At 34.7% G+C, this 26613-nt stretch overlaps 2 protein-coding genes across 4 annotated transcripts; one reads left to right on the top strand and one right to left on the bottom strand.

Annotated features, from left to right (window-relative positions):
* Positions 1-5889: 5889 nt before the first annotated feature.
* On the bottom strand, positions 5890-18366 carry LOC129898868 (ISWI chromatin-remodeling complex ATPase CHR11). Of its 2 annotated transcripts, none has more exons than XM_055973577.1 (25): positions 17901-18366; positions 17328-17453; positions 17132-17238; positions 16150-16256; positions 15414-15511; positions 15127-15306; positions 14817-15038; positions 14286-14420; positions 13824-14106; positions 13646-13719; positions 13317-13537; positions 13142-13229; positions 12950-13043; positions 12669-12857; positions 12553-12584; positions 12373-12449; positions 12194-12283; positions 11952-12021; positions 11813-11867; positions 11644-11702; positions 11401-11566; positions 7481-7659; positions 7182-7397; positions 7005-7106; positions 5890-6910 (listed from the first exon to the last, which is right to left on the bottom strand). In XM_055973577.1, the coding sequence occupies exons 1-25, from the start codon at positions 18102-18104 to the stop codon at positions 6893-6895; spliced, it is 3192 nt and encodes a 1063-aa protein (XP_055829552.1). In that variant the 5' UTR covers positions 18105-18366; the 3' UTR covers positions 5890-6892. The 2 variants fall into 2 exon arrangements, with proteins under 2 accessions (XP_055829552.1, XP_055829553.1); XM_055973578.1 differs by having other exon boundaries at positions 11813-11864.
* Positions 18367-19226: 860 nt separating this feature from the next.
* On the top strand, positions 19227-25499 carry LOC129900506 (lipase-like). 2 transcript variants are annotated; one of them, XM_055975493.1, is made up of 10 exons: positions 19228-19543; positions 20416-20489; positions 20857-20922; positions 21038-21085; positions 21168-21235; positions 22675-22747; positions 22842-23003; positions 23385-23579; positions 23987-24075; positions 24998-25499. In XM_055975493.1, exons 1-10 carry the CDS (start codon positions 19477-19479, stop codon positions 25209-25211), a joined length of 1056 nt encoding a protein of 351 aa, XP_055831468.1. In that variant the 5' UTR covers positions 19228-19476; the 3' UTR covers positions 25212-25499. The 2 variants fall into 2 exon arrangements, with proteins under 2 accessions (XP_055831469.1, XP_055831468.1); XM_055975494.1 differs by lacking the exon at positions 24998-25499 and having other exon boundaries at positions 19227-19543; positions 23987-24079.
* Positions 25500-26613: the final 1114 nt, after the last annotated feature.

The following is a 26613-nucleotide window of genomic DNA, read 5'->3' as shown; positions in this document are numbered from 1 at the left end:
ACGTCCACTAACAATGCTCCGCACCCCACTACGAGTGTTGTCAATGCAAAAAGTAAATTTTTAGTCATCGAATGTAGGTGAATATAGTCTTTTACAAATTTAAATAAAATATATATATATCTTATTTTATATTCGAAGAATTTTGGTGATTTTTTTTTTATAAAAAATAAAATAAAATTACCGCTAGACAATATGTCTAACAACCTTTTATTATATGGCAAAAAACTAAATTCCTCTATAGGATTAAATATAAGGAAGGGGACTATGTCTTACCTTATAAATCCTAATAATGTAACGACCTTCTGCTAATTAACAATCATGAAGAAAATAAGAATTTGAGAGCACTAGGCATTCTATTATCATCACAGAATTAATTATACACTCTATGAAGATATTATATAGGAGAATGCTTAACTAATGTAAAATTATAAAAACATAGAAGACAGTTAAGTTACAGAAGTATGAACTAAAAAAGATAGGTTGACATTCTAAAGTAAACTGAAGTATATTTTTCATGTCTTCTTCTTTAAATTTATTCAACAACATTTGATAGTTTATCACTTCTTCTTAGAATTATTGGATATATCTTGTTGATATTGTCATATGATTCTGCTTTGTCAACCTCATTGATAGGTCATTAGAACAAACTCCCTCAGTCATCTTACCATCCCAACTATTCTTTCTTTCATGCTTCTTTTTTGTTTTTTTGCGCTATTGCCTAGGAGAAATATCTGCATCATCCCTAGCAGCATTTGCAAAATAGTGATCCAACAAATCCTCTTCGTCACCTTCCTCAATGTTGTCCTCATCTTGTAGGTTAGCAAACCTATTCGGGGAGAAAGTACTACTACCGTCAACTTGCAGTTGTTTGTTAGTATTAATAGATGCAGGACAAGTCAACTTTTCAACATTATAACTCACCAATGCATCAATAAGCTCCTTGTCACTAGTAGAATATTTTTTAACATTAGAATCTGTTAAAATCAATTATCGTCAAGGATATAACAGAGATGAAACACGGGCAATGCTACTAGCTTAGGCACAAAGCCTGGTGCTCCGGGGCTCAATTTGCTATGAGTTGTGACATGTCCATCCTCTTCTTCCACCAGGTTCGTCCATAGACTCTCAATTGATTGACTATTGAACAGTCATATGGTTAGCGAAGTTCGATTTCCCACCTTGTAATTTCCTCTACCATATTCCCTTCTCTTACCCCATTTTTTTTTTTATAAAAAATAAGTATTATATTGTAGATCTTTTTATAAATATAAAACTCAAAATAAATAGTATAGAAAGCTACAAATTCAATTAATTCAGTCAGTTAATACTATAACTCAATGTCCCCCATCATGCATAAGAATCTGAGCAATTAACTAAAAACCTTTGTAAATCATTTAACAGCCGTTATACAACCATGAGGGCAAGAATATAATTCAAGTGGGAGTAATTCAACTTTATCAAATCCATTTTCATTAATCACTATATATAGCATAGAAATTCAAGCAACATGACATATATACTTGTTGTCCCTTATGCATGCTTTTTCATTATAATAAACACATATATTTCAAGGTGATTTGAAATCCCATTTAAATCACTAAATCAAACTTTAATCTTATATTTAGGGGATATAAAAATTATATATATATATATATATATATATATAAAAAATCACCTTACATAGTGTAATTTTTTATCAAGGTGTTCAGGTGAACACCCTCACCCCACCCCTCCCAGATCCACCCATGTACACTATTATCTCGCGACTATTAATGATTGTGGTGAGTAATAGATATCATTTCGAGCCTTAAACATGAAATTAATTGTCTGTAGTATGGAACACATTACTCTAATAATGGGACTTTTCCAGGTGAACATGAATTAGTTGAGCTCCAAAATGAGCATCACAGAAATGAGAAAATAAAAAAAAGAAGATTCTTATCATATACGGAAAAGGACGTGTCATTGTACGGTTTTAATTTCTCGTTTATGATAGCTCAGTCTTTTTTATTTCTTTTATCCTAGTTATATTTATTAGCCATGAAATAAAGGAAAATATAATGTGGATAAAGCTAGGTAGGTGTATAGAGAATCAAGTGACCACCAAAGATGCGGTACAGTGGATGGGGCTACTCCTTTTTTAATTAATTAGAGATCTCAAGTTTGAGTGCTGGATATAAAAAAATTATTGGTAGAGAATGCTTCCCTGGAATGGGCCACTACGCGACGTGAATCAGAAATAGCCGGGCTCCAATGTTGGTAGCAGACATCGCATGGAAAACAAAAAAAAATAGAGAATCAAGTGGGATAAGGAATCAAGTGACCACCAAAGATGTGGTACAGTGGATGGGGCTACTCCTTTTTTAATTAATTAGAGGTTTCAGGTTTGAGTGCTGGATATGAAAAAATTATTGGTAGAGAATGCTTCCCTGGCATGGGCCACTACGCGATGTGAATCGGAAATAGCCGGGCTCCAATGTTGGTAGCAGACATCGCATGGAAAACAAAAAAAATAGAGAATCAAGTGGGATAAGGAATCAAGTGACCACCAAAGATGTGGTACAGTGGATGGGGCTACTCCTTTTTTAATTAATTAGAGGTTTCAGGTTTGAGTGCTGGATATGAAAAAATTAAAAAAAATTACTTGATTGAGTGCTTTTTAAAAATTAATTACTGATTTTAGCGATATTTTTTATTTATTACCATTTATAGCAATACATAGCAATATTATGATAAATCTACACTTGTATTAAAAGTGAATTATGCATACAATATAAATGTATTATAAGTGTTTTAAAATATATATTATGTTTGTATAGTAAGAAACTGACATAATATATTATAAATCTATTAAAATATGTGATAAATGTATTATCCATCTATAAAACTTGTATTATATATGTTTTATAAATAGTTCTCTGCAATATGTATTAAAACTGTATTATAAATGTATTATAAGTGTTCAGTGAAAAAAAAATTATTGCTATAAATGGTAAATATTTTCTTAATATTGTATATTTATGTAAGTTTTCCAAAAAATTATTGGTAGAGAATGCTTCCCTGAAATGGGCCACTACGCGATGTGAATCAAAAATAGTCGGACTCCAATGTTGGTAGCAGACATCGCATGGAAAACAAAAAAAATAGAGAATCAAGTGGGATAAGGAAAATCTTGATTAAAATTCCCAATTAGAGAAAGCGACTGATATATCGATCTAGTCCGAATTAAGCATCTGATGTGTTGGGTCAGATTTAGGAGCGGTTTGAATTGACTTATTTTACGTGTTTTTTAAGCTAAAATAATTTTTAAATATTTAGTTTTGGGTAAGAAAAAAATAATTATTTTTTAACCTAAAAAGATAAAATAAGTCAAAAATTACAACTTAAAATTTATCATTTTTAATTTATAAATCAAAAGTTATAAGCCCATAGTCTTATCCAATTGGAAAATTTCAGTGGTCCAATATACAAATATTCGACATTTCACTCAACTAAGCAGAAAGCCATTAGGAGAATAGGATATAGAATTTTGCAATCACTTTTATTCATAAGCACATGTTTATCTCTTTGGAGACATCCGATAAAGAAATAATTACTCCGTAAATATATTCTTTACATTATCAGGTCCATATCAACATGTAAGTTTCCTTATATTTAGGGATTCAAAATCTTAAAAATAAGATATTTACCAAAATAATCTGATGGTGTAACAAAAATAATCACTTATTACATGCTTAAACACTTGATGACAACACTTATCATGCATGCACTTGTCTTCTATTGAAACACATTCATCTAAGGAAAAAAGATTAAATTTGATTAAAAAGCAAAGTATTTGATCAAGCTTTTGAAAAGAAAAAAAATGTTTCTGAAGAGTAATGGAAACTATTTTTGAGAAGCTAAAAAAAAGTAGTTTTTTCCTAAAAGTAGAAAAAATACACTTTTTAAAAGTTCAATCAAACACTAATTAATGAAGTATTTTTTAAATTAATTAATCAAACATAAATTATTTTTTAAAATAAGCTAATTTTAAAAATGTGACCAAACCGATTATATATCCTACGAAAGGATCACAAACTAAATTTTGGGCAACTTACTTACTACCCATAAATGTCCCTAGTACATCTCCAAAGGTCATGTTTTACTACTTGCTTGATTGCAATAAAGTTTCATATCTATCTATAAAAAATAATATTCCCTCAATTTATTTTAGAAGGCAGATGAAATTTACACTTAAAAGTTAAAAATATATACGTATTTATCTAGTTAAAAAGATACTGGTACTGTACATAATATGATTCGTCATTATATTTTATATGGTAGAAAAATGAACACAAATGTGGGATAGACTAAAATGTGTCACAGACATATTGAAGTGCTTTCGATGCTCGAATTAGAGGAAAATTGATCGGATAGATAGATTAGATATCTCCATCAAGAAAAAGCAAATTATTAAGAGATTCATATACTTTAAGCAGATACTTGCCCTCTCCTACAATTATCTAATGAGTCTTAAATTTAATGAGATGCTTTTTCTGTGGGCTTTTCCATAGCTTCAGTTTGTGCCATACCTGAAACATATGAGACCCCTGGACCTTGTGTTTCCATACAGATACAAAAATTTATCTCTGTTCCCCGGTACATTATTGAGAGATGCATAGGAGCATGTGTATAATTATGTTCTTTGAATATGCATTTATATGTTGCGAAAACCACATAAATTTCTAAGTTGTATCGAAAAGTCAGTTACACACTTAAACTATCATGGATATCTATTACACATCTAAATTATCTAAAAGTGAAACTATTACACACATGAATGCATAACACCACTCTCATAGTATGTGGTGTATTACACTCGCTGCCACGTGGCACCACGTCAATGCCACATCAGAAATTTTATTTTTTTACTTTTCTTTTCCTAGTTAACTATCCATCCGATTTTTTATATTTTTTCTTTTCTTTTTTTATTAATTAACTTTTCTTTTATTAATTATATTTTATACAAATTAACTCTTAATTAATTATTAACCACCCATCAGATTTTTTATATTTTTTTTCTTTTAATTATTAACCACTCATCTAACCTCCCGACCCCCTCCCAAAACCCCAATCGTCTTCTCCACCAAAATGGGAAAAAGAATTCTTCTTCTTCTTAATGGATTTTAAAAGAAAAAAATCAAGATTCAAAATGAGAAATAAATAGAGGTGAGAAGAAAAAGAGGGTAGGTGGATGTGAAGAAGAAAGGATGTAGGGGGTAGGGTGATTTTGTTTTTTAATTTTTTTTTTACTTTAATGAATTTTGAAAGAAAAATCAAAATTTAAAATGAGAGTAAATGGAGGTATTTGTGAAGAGGAAAGGATGTGGGTGGGATAATTTTTTTTTACTTTACATAATATGACTCGCTTTTTGTTTACCACATGAGTAACAATTTTACTTTTTGATAGTTTAAGTATGTAATAGATCACCATGATAATTTAAATGTGACCTTTCGATACAACTTGGGAGGGATTTATGCCTTTTTCCTTTATATGTTTAGTTTGATTTTTTCGATTGTTTTTTTGGCTTAAAATCAAAAGGAAATGAAATCATGTCGATTTTTAAAATTAAAAATCAAATCAAACAAAAAAAATGTCGGGGTTTTTCAATTGTTTTTTTTGGCTTAAAATCAAAAGCAAATGAAATTATGTTGATTTTTAAAATAAAAATTAAATCAAAAAAAATATCGGGGTTTTTCTTCGATTTTCGTGGACCCCCCTGTAAATTCATGCACCTAATCAATTGAGAAACCAAAGGGACTTCAGAAGAAAATTCTTGTTTACCTCAATCTATGCTTTTGAGGCAGAGTAAGATGTACTGATTAGATTCATGGAATAATAAAAAACAATGCAGGAAAATCAGAATAATCTTTATATCAAAATAATGAAATCTTCCCTGGTTATAATTCCAGAATAATAATCTTGGAGTAACATGGTTATGAACCAAACGAGATCCCACCATACATGACCTCCTACTTGCATCGACCTGTAGGGCTAACAACCCGAATTCTTCACATTCACAAACTCATGAAGTGCAAGACAGATCTCCAATTAAATGAACTAAATAGATGGATCAATAACCAGGTTGGATTGGTGATAGGCTTGGTACAAGTACAACGCTGTCACTCTACCCAAACAATACCATTGTCAGGATCCATGTGGTTCCACAAGCTTAACTACCTACATCAATCCTAACAGAGCATTCTCCACTTTGTCCCCACATCCAATCCAAATTTCCTCTACCGAGTACCTATCTTCATCACCAGTGATCTTATGAATAGACTCTTTACATCCCTTATCATAGAAGCTTCAAAACAGTGGGGGCTATGGTCCCACGAGATGTGTAATACATACATTTTTGGCAGAGACGGATGGATAATCTCCGCTGGTTGTCATTCTAGTTAAGTGTGTATATAACAGAAAAGCGCACAGATTGTGCAGAAGTTACATCCCGTAAAGTAAACCAAAAGAACAAGTGTACCACTGAGGCCATGACTATCTATGTAGTGCTTCCATGAACTCCAGCAGGGATTATAAACAACAAATTGCTAAGAATGTCTCCGTTAGAAATGTAGTACTACAGCTTCAGAAGTTGGGGAAAATAATGACCTATTCTACATCGGACTAACAAATTCTAAACTAAATATCTTTCCTTTTTCTGCCAGTCAAACAGCATCCTGGACAGAAAATCTCAATGCCCTTGAGTTGATGATTGGCAGGGCAAAGAGATAGAGCATCAAATGACGTCCTGGATAAAATACCAGATGATTAGATCACAATATGAATAAAATTTCCTTCCGTTTTGAGGTTCTGGTCAGCCAGACAACCTCATCTTTGCACTCATTTCGACTCTCATTTTCTCCTCTTTCCCTGGAAAAAAGGAACAAATGATGGTTATACAGAAATCTGGAACTCATAAACAGTACTGTAACCCGAAGAAGAATAAATTAAAAGAAATACTTACTGAGCTGACATAGTCATCCATTGACAATTGCTTCCGTTTCTTCAGACCAGAAGGGCTTTCAGCTGCCTGTCTCGCCAAAGTGCGCTTTGATGGGGTAGTGTTCTGTCGAAATTAAAAAAAAAATTAGCATCAATCTTATTTACCTGCAAAAAATGAGTCAAGAGGTTGCTATCTAACCTTCGCAAGCTTCTTTTCTTTGCGTGCCTGCCTCTCCCTCTCATCATATTCTTGATTTTCCCTCTCAATCAACCGAATAAGTGCATCACATCTTCTGGCAAGTTCTTGAGTGGTACGAGACTTCACAAACCAATCAAATTTGAACAAGGTGGATGTGCGAAATGCAGTCTTCAGCTCATCCCAATTTCCATAGCCAAGCTTATGAACCATACATATCTATAAAAATAACCACGATAATCATGTTACCTGATAGTGGATTAAATCCTAAAAGTTCAACAGTACAATTTCAGTCCACTCACCATGAAACGATCGCACTCCTCATTATACAACTTTCCTTTGTTCTGACCATACTGGATCTTCAATTCCAACCATGGATTTTTGTATCGATCCAGCTTCTTACCAATTGCTTTCATAATCTCATCCCTCCGCGAAATTCTAGCCTCTCCTCTTTCAATGTTCTTAATAATCCTATCATAATCTGCAAGTTTAATATCCATCAAACTAAATTACCATTCTCCAAATGCTACACGCTCAACTTGTATGCAAATGTTAACCCGTAAATAATTATAATTACTTGTAAAAGCCTAATTTTGCGTGTATCCCAATTATCAAGAACTTTTTAGTAAATTTTCTAATCCTAGTTTTACATCATCAATTAGCAGGTCATATTTTTAAAAGCCTTCTCTATCTAAACTAAGAAAATAAATATTACAAACTAACCTTTCAATACACTCACATCTCAAATTACAGCTCTGTACTCTTTAATTGTCCTAAACAGTGTTCACTTTCTTAAAAGGAAAAGTAACTACTAAATAAAATGATACTAAAACAAAACAGTTGCACGGGACCCACTTATTCTATGCAGTGCAAGCTCTCTTTTTCAATGGTGTTTGGATTGGATAACTTTTTCAGAAATCAAAATCAAGTTTTGGATTTTTGAAACCAACAATAACAAAAAGATCATGTTTCGAAAGAACCCTCTTCTTCCCCGATTGCCACAAATTGACCAACACTATTGTTTCAAGGTGTATAATTGCCATTAACCTTTTTGTTATATCTGTGGTCTAGTGGTCAATGAAATAGTGGTCAATGAAATAGAAGGAGAACCATGAAATCACAGTTCAAGACTCATCGGCAGCAAAATAACACTAGGTGATTTCTTTACATCTGCTAAAGCCTAGGGCAGAGTACCCGATACTTGTGCTGGTGGGAAGCAGCAGATACCCGGTGGAATAGTCGAGATGTGTGCAAGTAGGTTTGGACACCAATTCACAAAAAAAACTGGTTTTTATATTGCTATGGTACAATGTATTGTTAGTCTAAATGCATGAAATTCTAATGAATTGACACAATATTCATAGTGGAGATGGGATTAATTATATGGCAGCCAATGCTCGTTTTATAATATAATATGTTGCACTGTTGGCTTTTTATTTGGCCAAAGTTTCCAATCCAAACTTCATTCTGTTTCTAAGCGAAACTTGCAATCACAAATCAATATTTCAAAAAAGATTTTTAGAACTCCATCACGAAACTGTTTTTTTTGAAATATCAAATCAGAAATATCCAAATGCCATTAGGAAATTGTTAGAATTGGAAAAGGAAAAAATAGTATATACAATTCTACTTAGAATAGGAATAAGAATAGTATATAGAATCCTGCTTGGAAAAGGATTATAATGTAGTGTCCTAGTTGGAAAAGGAGTCTAATGTAGTGTCTATAAATAGGATCTCAATGTAATAATATAGATATACAATTCAATAATATTCTTCTCCAGTATTTCTCACTTGATATCAGAGCTTGGTTGGGGTTTCCGCACATAATCAAGAGTTAAGATGTCTTCATCATCTTCAACAAAGTATAAAATAGAGAAATTTGATTGAGGATATAGTTTCAGTCTATAGAAGAATAGAATGAGGTCGTCCTTGGTGTTACAAGGGTTATGGAAGGCAATTGAGGAGGTTTTTTTCCAGAAGAGGTCAAAGAATTAGAAAAAGCAGACTTGAAAAAGAGTTTGTACAATCTTAGAGTGTCTAGTGTTCCATATTCGAGTGCAGTTAGTAGCATTATGTATGCCATGGCTTGCACTCATCCTAACATTTCACATGTTGTTAGTGTTGTGTATAAGTACATAGCATGTCCTCGTAAAGAACATAAGCAGGCAGTGAAGTGGATCTTGAGATACTTGAAGAGTACTACAAATGTGGGCTTGACTTTTTCCAAAGACAAGCTAAGTGAATCAATAGTAGGTTATGTGGATTCGGATTATGAAGAGGACTTGGATAAGAGTAGATCACTAACAAGCTATGTTTTTACTCTTTCTGGTAGTGCCATCAGTTGGAAGGCAACTTTGCAATCCGATGTTGCTTTGTCCACCACAGAAACTGAGTATATGGCAATTACAAAGGCAGTGAAAGAGGATATATGGCTAGAAGGCTTGGCGGACAAAACATATGGTAGTCAGACATCATTTTATCTGAGATATTGTATCTAAAAGGGTTTTTGATGTAGAGAAAGTGTCTACACAAAATAATCGATGACCAAGATAGTTCTGACCAATAAGTTTAGGCATTGCCTAGACTTGATTGGTGCGAGTTGTATAAGCCATTTGGAGGGCTGAGGGCAAGGCAGAGAAACATTATTCCTATTGATGAAGGAAATTTAAGACAAGGGGGAGATTTGTTTATTATGTATTGAATTTTCCCCCGGTATATTTTAAGAAACTCATAATCCCTATTGGTTTGAAAGACTCTTTGTCCTAATAGATTTGGAAAATGAATATATTGTCCTAAGATTGGAAGAACTTTTTCCTCATAGGTTTTGGGCTACTTGGGATCTATCTATCTATATATATAGGGCATATAGTCGGGGATTCTATAGGAGGCAGAGGACCCACAATGTAGTCTTAAGGGCTTGAGAGCATTGTACACTTCTTTCTGGACTACATTCTCATATTTGATTAGTTACGTACGTCTTTTCGATGATTCTTCAAATGTGACTTACGTAGTTACATTTTTTGTCAATGCTGTGCGAAAATTCAACACCACCTCAAGGTCCAGCAACCTCTGGCGACTAAAGCCCAACCAGCGTCGTTGATCACAGATCCGTCACGCATGGCTAGATCTAGGGTTCCAGTGATCGCGTCGATGCATGAGCCTATACGACCAATTTTCCAACAACTTTCTTGTTTAATATCGACTAGTTTCTTTATTCCGAGATGATCCATAGATTATATACCAAAGTACGAGCACTTCTCGGCGACCACTATACTGTTTGCGATATATATAAGTTTTCCAACAACATTTTCTCTTTATTTCAGATTCACTTTTGCCAAAAGGATATACTCAGATATTTGGGTTGGATTATAATGATACTTCCTCTCCTGAGGCTATAGTAGCATATGTCCGTCTTTTTCCATATATGGTTGTCATTTGTTTTTGGCCTTTTAATCAATTGGACATTAAGAATGTTTTTCTCCACAATGATCTTGAGGAAAGTCTATATGGAGCAACCACCTAGTTTTGTTGCTCAAGGGGAATCTAGTAGCCTTGTATGTTGATTGCACATGTCACTCTATGGTCTGAAATAGTCTTCGCAAGCTTGGCAAGCTTTGGGAAGTTCAACACAATAATTCAAGAGTTAGGCATGACTTGTAGTAGAGCTGATCACTCTGTGTTTTATCGGCATTTTACATCAAATTCATTATTTCATGAGAAGACTAAACACATTGAGATTTGCTGACAATTTTATGAAGCCAGGTGATCGACTTGCAAATATCTTTACCAAGCCCCTCACCGATCCTCGTATTAATTACATTTGTAACAAGCTAGGTACATATGACTTATATGCACCAGCTTGAGGGAAAGTGTTAGAATAGGAAAAGGAACAAGAATAGTATATACCATCCTATTTAGAATAGGAATAGGAATAGGAATAGTATATAGAATCCTACTTGAAAAAGGATTATAACGTAGTGTTCTAGTTGGAAAAAGAGTCTAATATAGTGTCTATAAATAGGGTCTCAATGTAATAACGTAGATACACAATTCAATAATATGTTTCTCCAATATGTCTCACAGAAACAAAAAAATAGCATGTTCCAAATACTTGCAACACTATTCATTATCCAATCTTAATATGTAAAAACGGACATTCAATTAAAGAATGGTATAGCCAATAGTTGTTCCTTTAATCACAAATTAACCCACTGACACTTACCATTTAGTTCTTTGTATCTTTCTTTGAAAACATGTGCATATCTTTCAACCTCCTCCTCTATTTTCCCCTCCATTTCTGCAGCAATACTTTTTAAGTCATTGCGACCATACTTCTCACAAGCCCTGATAAAAGTATTGAAGTCTCTTCTACTCCACATTGAAAATCCCTAGATATCAAACTTGTCAACCTCCAACTATAATAAAGGTAATTACAACCGCAGGATGAGTTAGTAGATACACTTACCTCTTCCAACAGTTGCTCCTTTTCTTCCTGCTCTTCAGCCGTTAAAGGCTCTCCTGCATCTATATACATAAAACAATTTTGAGGACATTCAGAAGAAGGAGACCCCAATTATTTCCCATATAGAAATGAAAAAAAAATTAAGCTATTAAAATGGTAAGAAAAAAAATACCTTCAGGTTCTTCGACCTCTATAGTATCTTTAACCTGATTCTTCTGGTGTGTCTGCTGGAATAAGTAACACCTTTATAAACATAAAAAACACGAAAGAGTAGCAATGGGAAAAATTGAGAAATCCAAAACTTAACCAACCATAAGAAAGCGCACTTCCTTCTCATACAACTCACTCAGTCTCTGTGTATTGAAGAACTGAAAGTCGTGCCTACAAATGGCAAGAATAACCAGAACTGTGGTTAGGGGAAAAAGTACTAAGGTTGCAAGAGACCTATGGTCACAGAACCTTCATTTTGAAATGCTAATATATATGGCCCAACAGAATCAGGAGAGAACAAAACTAGTACACAAAATAGAAAAATGTGCAAACATAAACTTACAGCTGCGGCATCCGAGGAATCCGAGGCTCTTTAGGTCTTGCAGGGCCACTTTGGCGCATGGTTTGCTTGAAGTATTCAGACTCTGAATAACTAACCGCAAACGAGAGTCATGTTTTAACAGATGATGAACTAAGTTTCAGTAAATAAAAGGTAAAATGCAGCAACATAAAAAAACATACTTGCGCTTTCTCTCTCTTTTTGGAGGTTCTATCCAATTGTCGCTGACAATTTTCTTGAAATCCACCTTGTTTTCTTCCTTTATTGACACAATGCAAAGGCAGAAAGACAAGTTAAACACACAGAAAAAGTAGCTACCGAGCAAAGAGTCACCAGAATACTGAACAAATAAGCAATGTTACCTTCTCATCATCAAAGTCATACAATTCAGCAGCTGCATAAAGTTGGGAATCTATAGTTAAAGCAGTACATAAGTTACAAGAGTCGAATAGAAATGATCAGGAAATAAAGTGCATACTGTCGTCCATCTTAAACTTGATAGCATCTTCTGTAAACTTCTTCATCTTGGCATCAAGTTCAGCTGTTGCCTCTTCTCCTTTAGCTATTATTCTATCTATATCCTCATCAGTAATAGTGCTATCTTTAGCACTGAAAACCATTTCAGCACCAAACCGCACCATTTGCAGCAGCTCATCCTTGTTAACAGCTGTATTATGCATCACATGATACTCAGTCAGTTATTTCATATGTATCTCAAAAGTTATCAAGAGAACGAATTTGTACGCAAAATAAACTCACTTTTTTGCTCAGCTAGCCGCCCCTGCTGGATAACCAATGCATCAAGTGCAAGCTTTTTGTAAGCCCTTTCAATCACCTTTTCCTCAATGGTATACTGCATGAATAATTGAAAAGCATGTCTCACCACACCACCAGAAGATCCCAAAGCAGCATCTTTTCAGTGCATATACACATTAGGGAAAGAAAACCAACCTCAGTGCAGAAGCGGAATACTTGGACTTCCTTCTTCTGACCAATTCTATGGGCCCGGTCCTGAGCCTGCAAATCAACCTGTGGATTCCTGCAATTTCATTAATGCAAAGACAAGAGATTCAGATACCATCCTGTTTCCTGGGTTTTACAAATCTACAGCGCTAAAGATCCTCACCAGTCACTATCATAAAGAATAACAATATCTGCTGTAGCAAGATTGATACCAAGACCACCAGCTCTGGTTGACAACAAGAAGGCAAATTTTTCACTCCCTGGTTTGTTAAAAGCCTCAATAGAAGCATCACGATCCTCACCACCAGTATTTCCATCAATCCGGCAATACTGGTGACCTCGGAACAACAAGTAGTCTTCAAGGATGTCCAATAGCCTGGTCATCTGAATTAGGAAATAAAAAGAAAGGGTTAAGTCTGAAAGCTGAAGATCCAGAAAGCTGTTGAAACTTCAGATAGACACAAGAAAATGAAGATAATTAGAGGGTGAAACCTGTGAAAATATTAAAACCCTTGAGCCACGTTCCTTTAATTTAGGAAGCAACTTGTCTAGAAGAACCATTTTCCCTGCAACAAGTTACAGGAATTACAAGGCATGTAAAAACTGCTGCAGAAAATGGAAATTAGACACACCAACAACCCAGATGCATTCAAAGATATCAAAATATTACCAGCATTTTCTACAAGATGCTCTCCTGTTGTATATGGAGGTCCTGGCTCAGCACCTTGGAAAAGATACGGATGGTTACAGCATTTTCGTAGCTGCATTGCTATATTGAGAAGACGCTTGCGCTCCCCTCCAGAATTGACAACTTCAAGATCTTTCTGCAGCAGAGCCTTGTAGTACTGCTTCTGCATCTGTGACATACCGACCTTAAGAATTGTTTCTTTTTTGGGAGGCAGACCTTTCTCCACATCAGACTTCAGCCTCCTAAGAAGGAATGGACGCAGGACCTGCCCAAGCAACCAAAGTTGAAAACTCAGTTTATGTTTACAAGGCTTCTCCCTCAAAGTTCAAAGCCAGTGAAAGATGAAATAAAAAAGAAAGAAGAGAGATCATAGAGTAACTATTGTTCAAACTGCATGAACTGCTTGGTCTCAATTATAGAAACTACTATTAAAAAGCAACACACCTTATGAAGCTGTTGGACCACCTCCTGCTGGTCAGACTCACCAGAAATCTGGAACCACTCATCAAAAGTCTCAGCTGAGCTAAAGATCTCAGGCAGCAGAAAGTTCAGTAGTGCCCAGAGTTCATGAAGATTATTCTGTGTAATATCATAGAATTCATACTTCAATTAAACTGAAAGTGCAAATATACTATCAAGATAAAAAGGCTCATTGACATTGCAGCAAAGATGCAAAGTTTGGATCAGAAAGTAATTTTTTGAAGTAGGAAAAAAGCTTGACCAGCACAAAATTAAAAGACATACGTATTAATCAGGTCATTTATCAACATTAGTTGGAAAATAGTTCAAGTATTCTCTGGTAGGAGCAGTATTTGAAATCTGAAAGGTTAGGAGTAGCATTGTATCATACTAGTTTGAAAATTTCAGATAAGTAATTTGTATTAAGGGAAATTGGAGTAAATAATGCACAATAAAAAGTCTAGTAAATCCAGAATTATAGCCTACATACAAGGAAAATAACAAAATAAACATCACCTGAAGCGGTGTCCCCGTGATAAGTAATCTATAATTAGTGTTGTAGAGCCTCATTGTTTTTGAAAGAAGAGAATTTTCATTCTTGATTCTATGTGCCTCATCAATTATGATGTAACGCCAACTAAAGCGTCGTAAAGCAGACTTCTCTTTGATAACCATCTCAAAGCTTGTGACACACACATCAAACTTCCCTGCAACAAGTAGTTCCTCACGTATGTATCTCTGTAAACAAAACACAACAGATGGCTTGAACAAGCATTACAATGTGCAAAAGAGGAAAGCAAATGAGCCTATAAGAGTTGTCGCTTACCCTTTCATCAGGATTTCCAAGGAACTTAACAGCACGTAAAACAGGACAGAAACGTTTGATTTCGTTCATCCAATTGCCAAGCGTGGATTTTGGAGCAACAACCATGTGAGGACCAGTTATTCCTCGAAATTCATGTAGGTAGCCCATCAAGGAGATGGTTTGCAACGTCTTACCAAGACCCTATGCAATATTAAGAGGATTAAATGATGATGCTCTCCTAAAGGTCATAATTGCAAAATGTAGGGAGAATAGAGCATCTCAATACAGTTGCATATGACCATACTAACCATTTCATCAGCAAGTATTCCATTTATTCCATTCTCATACAGTCGAATCAGCCAGTTCAAACCAGCAAGTTGATAATCCCTCATCTTCCCTTGAATACCTGACACAGTATTTATGATGTGATACTCAGATGCTTAAAGAAGAATGAAAAATGAAGGCACTAACAGAGAAAATTTGTCTCAGATAGATGCCTGTATCTCAAACTTCAACTGTTCAATATATCATTATTTTCCGAAATACACTTAAATTCAAAACTTTGAGCAGGCTACCATGCTTCATATAAAAGAAGTATAGGAGAATTCAACAAGTGTAACCTCACTAACTTTGTTTTCTTTAAATTCACAGTTTCCAATAATGATGCTCAATAACCTAAGGTGATTTAGAGGTATTGGCAAATCTCCATCCCTCTAAACCTCGCTTATTTCTTTAGTCACCTTATATAAATAAAATGATAACAAAAATAACTTGATTCTGTGCAGCCATCAATCACTTCCTCACATGTTTAACTAACACTATCACTTGTAACAACAACTTGACTAAATAACCGTGCACAGAGCTACTCACACTATACAGCTCACAGGATTATTGAATAAGTAACTTCTATTAAGTAGGACCTATGCCCAAGTATCTGATCTCAGCCTTTTCAGGATGGACCTTCCAGTTTAGTAACAACTTCATAATACACAGTTAAGTAACAAAATCATATTACAAATACGCTTGCATCAAAATATATCTTACAGGAGGGTTGTGCCATAAGTCGTGTATTCCCAGAAAGTTCATCTTCTTCATCTTTGAGATACTCTTCATCTTCTTCCTCTTCAGTTACCTTTGATGCATGACGGCCCCTAAAGAAAGGAAAGGTTATCAAATTGGCTCATAATGAATCCACGCACAGAACTATCTCCGGTAAGTGGTAAAAAAATTCTCCTTTATATGGCACAACATAAAGCATACTGTGTGAAATACGTCCACACAAATAATCATCTGAAATAACATGGTACCATCCAACTCTAAAACCAGGTTGTGTATGACTGTTACTTCAGGCTTCAGTGTATAACTTTATCTTTTTATGATTAAGGAAAGCTTTTTATTCGATATTCACATTACACTGCAGGAACTGCAGAACATGTAGAGAAAAGGAGATCTTTTTATTCGATATTCACATTACAACTCTCCTTTTACCTTTTTATGATTAAGAAGAACTTTTTATTCGATATTCACATTACAACGCCAGGAACTGCAGAACATGTAGAGAAAAGGATCATGCCTCTGTTTTTAGATGATGAGTCAATGAAGCCCTTCTATGTGTCAGCATAGTTTATATCAAAAGGAAACAACTTGAAAAACAAGCAAGCAAAATGAAAGTCCTAGCCAGGATATATAAATAGCAATGTGTATGTACATTGTGTTGATTTTACGTTGCAAACACTTGCACATAAACTCCCACTAATAGGCAAAGAAGATGTTATTCTATTGTAAGGAAGAATCAAATAAATTAACCTAAAAAACTAAATAGTCGCTTCTTCTTGCTTGAACCTCAGTTCCATATCACTCACTCCATGCTCTTAACATAAACTATTGAATAACAAAGAAATTCCAGATGATTAGCCAAAATGCATTGCTCAAAGTATTTAAGCTCTATAAGTCTCTGGGATCACAATATCGGCCTGCGAATTTAGAAAAAAACAACAAATATAGGTTCAAACGAAGATACTCATACCTTCCTTTTGTCTTCTTTGGAGCGGTGGACTGCTCACCCTTGGCAAAATGCGCAAATAACTCAGTTTGCTGCAAGAGATACTTCAATCGCCCCTGTCCTTTGTCATTCTGCCACAGATACATCAGCATTGAGTACGCCTTTATGAACAATTAAAACAAAAGAAAAGGGGAACCCGCAAGTATTCTCACTGAGATACCATGTCAGCCTCAATGGCAGCATTCTGTGAATCCAACATTTCTTGTATTTTCTGCTTCTTGATCCTCTGCATCTCTTTCAACCTGGCCTTTTCACGCTTTGAGATTTCATTGACTGCAACCTCTTCCTACAGGTAATATAGCAGAATTGGTGAGTTACACAATAAATGTCTTAAAACTTGTCAAAACATGAAAGCTGCTAAAAAATAAATATTTTATATGGTTCGCTAAGTAATTCAATAAGGAAAATTGCCCGGCATTTCACTATAATATGCCAGAAAAAATATGACTACAAAATGGAGGAGCTCCCATTCCAATGGTGAGATCCATATTAACTTCAGTTTCCCCGATAGCAAAAGCTCCTCCCAGAACGTGGGCGCATACTTGAAAATAAAATTTCAATCTAAATGACTAAAAAAACCCTAGCATGGACAACTTGGCCAAGCATTAGCAAAATGAGACATGATATTGGGCATTAATTCGGCAGAACCACCAAAATCAGATAAAAGTAACCCTAATATCAGAATGACCATAACAACTCTAGCAATCACGTGAGATCAGCCCCATTAAGATACCTCATTATCCTCATCTTCTAGGTCCGCTCCATCGATAGGAGCATCATCGTCTTCCTCTTCGTCAGAGTCCTCAGCGGCCCTGGCGACAGCCTCAAGCTCCTCTTCGTCTTCCTCTTCATTGACCTGACCTTGTACTTGTTCCTCCTCGGAACTATCTGATAGAGACTCCTCCGAAGATGATCTGTCTCTCGACTGTTTACCCATGGTGCCGATGCTAGGGTTTCTCAGGTGGGAGAGACTCGCCGACTAACTAGCGAATTGCTAGGTTTGGTCGTTTGGAATAATATACTTTGCTTGCTAAGAAGAACCAAAATAGGTGTTTGATTATATATGGTGATGTAATGTGCCGATGAAATGAGAGTTCCCGCCACTGGTGGGTGATCTGCAATTTGGCGCCTTTTGGTATTGGATGGACTCTGATAGGTTTTTGGGAGATCTGCACAAACAGGATTAATTTGAGTGGCCGAGATTTTGGAATCAAACTAAAAAATTGAGTTTTTAAAGTTATGTATTTTATTTGGAAAAAAATAAAATTTTATAAGTGATTTTATTTTATTTTTAAAAAAGTTGATATAAGCTTGAATCTATTATTGAAGGAAGATACACGTAACTAAAACATCAAACAATTCAAGCAATTGATGTTGGATTTCAAAATTTTGATAAGTGAAATCTCATATACTATGTTGGAGTTTGAAAATCTCATACAAATAAATTTTAATTTTGTATATTGAAGTTCAAAGCTCTTAAATATGAAACTTCAATTTTAACTCAATTTTTTAAAAAAAATTCCTACTACAAGTTTTATAGCAATCCCATTTTTCACCTTGAATTGGTCAAAATATGCGAAATTTTTGACTTTTCGTGGAGGACCCAAACCGGAAGGAGTCTAGTTGTGAGCCCTAATCTTGCGTAGAGATCGAAGATCTGCTTGAACTCAAAACACAATCAAAATTTGAATTTATAAAAATTGAAAACCCCAAATACAATCATAGCTAATGCATTATATAGACTTTGTTTTTTTAGTTTATTCAACACAAAAATCTAATAAACATAAATTCAAATAGTATAAGTATGTTGTATTCATTAAGAATAAATCTCAATAAAATATCAAAGCAAAAAATGCAAACAAAATTTAGAGATCTCTTATAACCTTGGTCAATATAATATTTCAAATATACAGGAAAATGTAGTGTTACAAAACAACAAGACATAATATATAAATTTTGCTATTTTAATTTTTGATGTACATAAATAAACATTTAAAATTATGTAATATATTCTACACAAGAGAAATAAGAAATCTTATAAAATGTCACGTAACATACAAATTGACACAAGCCGGAAGAAAATTACCTTGGCCAAACGGTAAAGGAAGACGTTACGTCCAGCAAACATTCTGCGGTTTTACCACTGCATCACGTCGTTTTCCGAAGGCGACAAGGAAATCTTCTTTCTTTTGTGAATTATAAAGGAGAAAGGAAATCCAGGAGTGCACGAAAAGCACCTAATTGTCCCCAAAATAGTTGACCTTTCTTCCTCGTTCTTTCTCCGCTGCAACTTTTTCTCCGTACAGGTTATGGATGGACGAATTTTGTTAAAGGGGGTTATATTCATGTGCTTAACTGCCTGTTCAACTGCTAGAGGTAATTGTAAATGCCATATACTACTAATACTTGTTTTGATTTGCAATAACTAATGAGTGCAGTGCATTTATCGGACTGCATTTGCTATGTGATTATGTATAATTGGAATTCATCTGAAAACTTGAAGTTTTATCAGTACAGTAGCAAGTGAAATTTAAGATTCTGGCTTTAAATTGTTAATCAACCTTCTTGATTATTTCTGGATTGATATATAAACTCTAGCTAGACCCTCTCAAACAGTTGTTATTAAACCCTAGGTTTATGTCGCCTTTCATTGCTCATACCTGGACTGCCTAGCCTGGTAATTGAGGTCTATACACATTTAAGTATTCCCCCGGTGTTAATTAGGGATACTTGAGTTTGTTCTCTTCTTGGACTTGGTAATGCATTTTTAATCAAGATGACACTATTTCATGACTGGGAAAAAGAATGGGCTAGGAATGGTTTGGGATGCAAGAGGAAGACAAAAGTCCAGTGAAGTTTATGACCAAGACTGATAGTTCGGCTAAGATAGCATTTTAGACATCCATATACGGATATTTTTGCTGAGACACTGGGCATGTCTCAAATACTTTGTAAGCTTATGTTGTGTTGAGTTACCGAGATGGACATGGCAATTCCCACTATGTATCAACAGATACGTAGTGGTATCTATGGATACTTTGGACCGTGGTGACGGACAAATGGAAATTAAAGCTTCAAGTGAAGCAACCTAGATAAGGTTGTACAGGCATTGTTTACTTTGTTATGTATTTAGATGTAATTTTTTGTGTGCAAAAATAAATTCCCAACAGATGCATTGTATTTGCAAACTGATAATTGGCATGGTTGGTTATGACAACTGATTTACAATTAAATTATTTTGGCTGTAGACCTCAAAGTGAAGGATCAAGGAACAATCTACAATCATACTCTTGCCACCATATTGGTGGAATATGCTGCAACGGTCAGTTTTTGTTACATTTTAAATAAGTGAGTAGGGTCAGAATTCTTTTAATTGAAGGGTAATCCCTTACTTTTATTGAAAATGGTTGATGTGATTTGGCTGGATATCATGATGGCGAAAATTGGACTTTACCAAGAAACGATGGACTGAAATCCCAATTTCCAATTTCTTTCTGTGTAGTTTTGATTTATATATTCCTTGAACTCTTCTTACTCGTTTTTGCTGCATTTGATTTGCAGTTAATATATTCCATACTTCACCAGTTCAAGTTGTTTTATTAGGGAACCAATTATATCCATACTTGTGACGTTCTTGCTGGACTTTTGACACCTTGAGTATATAACAAAAATAACCCCTATGTTTGTAGGTCTATGTATCAGATTTGACAGAACTATTTACTTGGACATGCCCAAGATGTGATGATTTGACGAAGGTATTTTGTTCGGGTTGTTGTGAATATATTCTTCAGGTTGAAGAGAAGCTTTATGTAAATTTCATCCTGTGCTATTCTTATATGATTAACTTGTCCAAGCCTTCATCCTGTGCAGGGGTTTCAAATTTTAGAGCTCATTGTTGATGTGAAGCGATGTCTACAGGTGAAAATCAAATAGCGCAAAAGCATGTCGTGCTTACATTTGTAGGTGCTAGTTTGGTTCTAACTATTGATATCCATTTCAGGCATTTGTGGGGGTGGATCCAGATCTTAATGCCATTGTAATTGCTTTCCGAGGCACACAGGGAACCAGGTTTCATTCTACTCCGAGCCGTGCTCGTCATCCATGTGGTTCCATGTTTAATTTGAATGTATGGTGAAGCAAAAATGTTTTATTTTGCAAATAAGAAGTCTGACTAGTTTTTTGAGATGGATATCTTAGTAGATATATCAGAGTTGCCATACATATGTCCAGTTCAAAAAGCATAGATCTTTAGCTCTCTTAGTCTTTTGGTGTAAAAGTGAATATGTACAAGAAGTAGATAGGATGGTTAATTTCCTTAGTTCTTTTCACATGTAGCTAGTGTACTAAGATGCATATTGTTGGGGTTGTACTACTTATCCATTGCACTCTCTGGGTGCTATTTTCTTTAATAAAATTTCATTACATTTTTGAAAAATGTCCAGCTCAAAAATCATTTTTCTTGGAAGGAAAAACTGCTCGAAGGGTATTTTTGAGAAAAAAATATAAGGATGAGAGCATTTTTGACCCTTTTACCCTTTAAATTATAACAAGTAGTCTCTATTTATACGACGTCTTTGTAGCTTCCGTCTTTCCCTTCTGTTTTCCAACATTCAACCGGTGTTTCTTTCAGGGACTCCGTTAAACACACAAAACATAAAAATACTTAATTTCTGAATACAAATACATGATTTGAATTAAAGTTATTAGGTACGGCTGATCCCGTACGTGGGCTCTAGCTCCACCCCTGTTGTCTTCCTCTTCCCAATCAAACCCAGCCAAAGAAAAAGGGTACACATAAAAACGGAAGGATTTTTTTTGGTTAGATGGGCATTTAAAATTTATGCCATTAACTTTTGATGATTGGGAAGAGAGGTCTTGTCATCGTTCAAGGTAGAGGAAGTCCATTTAGGTTTTCAATTAGGCAGGAAGTCCAAGTAATTCAGTTTTCTTTTTTTAATGGAGGAGAATATTGTGAAGGTGGAGCGACGGGGAAGTTGACCAGACCTTTCATGTCTACTAGCCTGTTTGGCCAAGCTTTTGGGAAGCCAAAGTGTATATTTTTGTAGGGAAGTGCTTCATTTGGAGAGTTGAGATGCTTGGTCAAGCTTTTATGGAATAATGAGTATTTTTGAGTAGTAGTAGATGTTGTTTTTCAATAGATGTAAAAGTAGCTTTTCCCAAGAAGGATTTTTGGAACCTTGGCCAAGCACAATTTTGGTGCTCTAACATTGGCAAAGTGTTTTTCAAATTGATTAGCCAACCACAAGCTGCTACTCTTTAAACGTACTTCTTTGAAAAACATTATGACAAAAGCACCTTTCAGAATAAGCAGATTTTGGAATCTTGGCCACGCAGACTATAAGTTATGAATATAGTTCGAGAGATTCTTTTTGATCTTGCCGTGTGATTATGCCTAAAATCCACTAAGCACTGGTGGATCTGTTCATATAAAGCTGCATGCATCTCCAACATAATGACGACTAAGTTCATTTGCTTTTTTGATACAGCATACAGAATTGGATTGCAGATCTATACTGGAAGCAGCTTGATATAGAATATCCTGGAATGGAAGATGCAATGGTGAGTGTACAATATTTTGAATCTTTTCTGCTTCTGATTTGTGTATTTATCATCTTTTCTGCGGGAAGATTAAAGTCAGTTTTGCATCTTGCAGGTGCATCATGGATTTTATTCTGCTTACCACAACACAACATTACGACCTGGAGTGCTAAGTGCTGTTGAAAGAGCAAAAGAGCTGTATGGAGACATTCCCATTATGGTGACAGGACATTCAATGGGAGGGGCCATGGCTGCTTTTTGTGGATTGGATCTCACAGTATGTTTCGAACTTGCTGCTATTTTTATGACTTTCCATCGTCTATATATTTTGACTTCCTTTTCCAATTAGATAGTTCAGGTTATAGAATACCCTTGTAAGTACTATTGCATTTTCACTCACTGACGAATAGTTACATGTTTCAATTTCCCACTTTGCTTCATGAATTATGAATTTATGATTTGACAAGATGCGTTTTATCTCTCTTTTACTAATATTTTTTATTGATCAGTTGTAGATGTTCATACTTGTGATTAGAAAAGGTGGAACTGTATGCTTGATGGATCTTGTGACATAACAAGGCTTCCCCCCCTCCCGGAAAAAAGAAAAGAAAAATGAGCTAGTATTTCTATTGACTTATTTTATGTATGCTTATTCCAGGTAAATTATGGCTCGCGGAATGTTTCAGTAATGACGTTTGGACAACCTCGAATCGGGAATACTGCTTTTGCATCCTACTACAGCAAATGGGTGCCAAATACAATTCGGGTCACACATGAACATGATATTGTCCCTCATCTGCCCCCATACTATCACTATTTCCCTCAAAAAACTTATCATCATTTTCCTAGGGAGGTAACTGTTCTACAAGCACAACTCAAATATTTTGTCCCTAATTTTAAGCTGTTTGTCATCTAGCTGTCAATTCAGTACATGGAAAAATTATCAGGAATGAAATAGTAACCTTCTGTGTATTGAATATCTAGAGTACAGTAACTTAGCTATTCAAAAGATACAAATTTATTTATTCAAAGAAATCGGTGTAGCAAGCAGAAGAATGTTGACTTGTACTTGAACTCTTATTATCTGTTTAAAGATTATTATATATTTTTATGCATTGTTGTATGTTGCTCGCAATCCCATTCTATGCCTGAGTAAATTGAAAGTACGATGTCATGTATGATGTAAGTTTCATCAATTTAATGGCTGTTATAAATTGATCGTTGGTTTTATTCTTGTAATTGAGATCTCCGATGTTGCAGGTGTGGCTCCATAACCTAGGCTTTGGACTTCTTTCTTATACAGTTGAAAAGGTCTGTGATAATTCAGGGGAAGACCCTTCTTGTAGCAGGTAACTTCTCTCTGTCATGGGCTTATCTGCAAATTGGTGTATATTAAACGTAGTTCATGCTGGTCAGTTAAAAAAATAGAGGAAAAATCATTATAGTAAATTGGTAATTAGTAAAGGGCACACTGCATCATTGTCACTATGCGGCTTCCTCCTTCATCTAAAGGAGGTTTGATTCGTTCTACAAAATTGTGAAAGAATAAAACTGTAAAATCTCTGTGAAGCTCTAAGCACAAAAAGTTCACTGGAATGAAGAAAAGGGGACATAAAGGATAAAAATGAAAACAAAGTAATAAAAAGTTGATACTTTGTCCGACTAAATTATGGAAAATGACTGAAGGTTGTAGTTTCTCTGTTGAACAATCACATGTGTAAGAGCTTAATTGGTGTTTCTAAGTACAACTGTTTTACACCTCTCACTGTCAAATTCTAGAAAGAAATTATCTCATTGCTATTTTGTTTGACCTAATTGCTATATATCTAGTAGATAACATCCTGCTTTAACCATGATCTTTTTAATTACTCTTTTATCATTCTTTGATTCAATTATTGATGTTTGGTCTTGTTTATAAATCTATTACCTTTATAATTCGAAAATAATGCACCAATCTCCAGAGATAAAATCTGAAGATTAATCAAGTCAACCCCATCTTTTGGTCATACAAATCAGTTAGGAGCTAGTAGTTCAAAAGGATTCTTAGAGAGAAGCGAACTATTTTTCTTTCTTCTTACTGAAGGAATTATCGTATCAATGTTTATTTGAATGTCTCATAGCCAGACTCTAATCCTATGTGAAACATGTTCGGTTACCAATGATAGGCCTTCCTGGCCCCTGGGCCTTTTCTGACTGTCCTTTGTATTGTGGAGAACTCGTGGAATTTTGCTAGTGCTGTTGGCCTGTTTGCTAATTTTCTAAAATATCCAGGTCAGTGGCTGGTAGAAGTATTATGGATCATCTGATGTATTATGGTGTAAGATTAGGAGGTGAGGATTCAGGATTCTGCAAAATTGTGATGGATGATGGTCTTGCTGCATACGGCACAGTTGATATTGATGGAAATGTCATTCTATCCAGAGATATTCCTGCTTCTGTTTTGAGGATGAATGTCGAATCTAACGAGGAAGGGCGGTCGATATAGAGGTTTTCTGGGATTATTTACTTGGCTTTTGGGAGGTGATTATAGGTCCTTGGCACGGCTTAAATTTGAGCTATATCCCAGTCAATTGTGCAGTTTTGGTCATACACTGGAGTATATATTTGAGCTCTTTTTTCTTATATGCACATATCATCTATGTAAATAATATTTTACTAATGTAATTAACTAAACCCAATGAGAATAGTGTGATTGTTCAACTCTGAAACAGAAGTGACTAAGTGGAAGTATTATCAGTACAGTTCAATTAACAAAAAGTTAATTAATCAGAAAGGTTGCACAACTCAACAAACCATATAATCTGGCAAGAATTATCCTTATGTGAACTAAAGTGGTTGGTTACAATAAAAAATTTAAATAGCATGTTGTCATTATTTAGCAAGACTTAATATTTCCTACTGTAGCTATCCATATTTTACTTCTTATTTTGAGGATAATATAATTCTTTAAATGGCCTTTATATAACATATTTCTCAAGAAAGGGACTAAAAGTATGCATTTTAAATAGTTAAAATGTTAGTAATACGCTAAGTTTGTGTTCCATAATTCGATTTTTTTAATGTACATATTATTAATATATATACCATATCGACAAATATTAACTTACACCATCTAGTACACACTACTTTGTACTGGTAATAAATAAGTTGGAAAAGGTAATCACATTTTAAGAGAATCATAACTGAAACCATTTGATTACCGCGCTTCCACCTTAATTTGTTAGACACTAGACCAAGATTTTATTAGCACAACTAAACTATTAAGGCTTTCATGTAAAAAAATGTCTCAAATTGAGATTTTCGGCTATCTTTCAGATGCGCATGTGGTAAACTTCGCTTCGGTATAATAGTCTATAAACTACATAGAAAAGATAAACCACACTAGGCAAGCTTCATGCAACGAGCTTAATCGAGAAAGCATACATGAGGTTTTAAACTTATGAACCCAATTCATCGAGAGATTCCCTATCCAACCAACTCGATTACTGGTGGATTTCAAATTGAGATTATATGTTCAATTCACTCCGAATAAGCCATGCCTTTGCTCCAATCTACCCCTTAATTGTTTGTACATTGTTTTTCCAACAATAATTTGACAACTCAAAATTTTAAATCAATAAATTTCTCTTTAAAGAAAATATTACAAGTTTTTTTGTAAGACAAAATATATATAATTGAAATTTCGAAATCAGTGCCAGTTTAGTTTATTCATCATTTTCCGACCCTGTCCAATAGAGCTAAAGGAGTTTTAACAAAGAGGGATCATATTCCAAAAGTGGAATAGTAAGTGTTTTTTCATTTTTAATTGGAGGTTTTGAGTTTGAGTTCTCCTCAATATAAATTCGCTTTTGTTATAAAGCAGCATATCAACCCTTGTCAAATTTTTC

The sequence above is a fragment of the Solanum dulcamara genome, chromosome 8, assembly GCF_947179165.1.
Source record: "Solanum dulcamara chromosome 8, daSolDulc1.2, whole genome shotgun sequence".
NCBI classification, from domain to species: Eukaryota; Viridiplantae; Streptophyta; class Magnoliopsida; order Solanales; family Solanaceae; genus Solanum; species Solanum dulcamara.
Note: the sequence above shows the minus strand (reverse complement) of the source record. Positions and strands in the feature narration are given on the sequence as shown.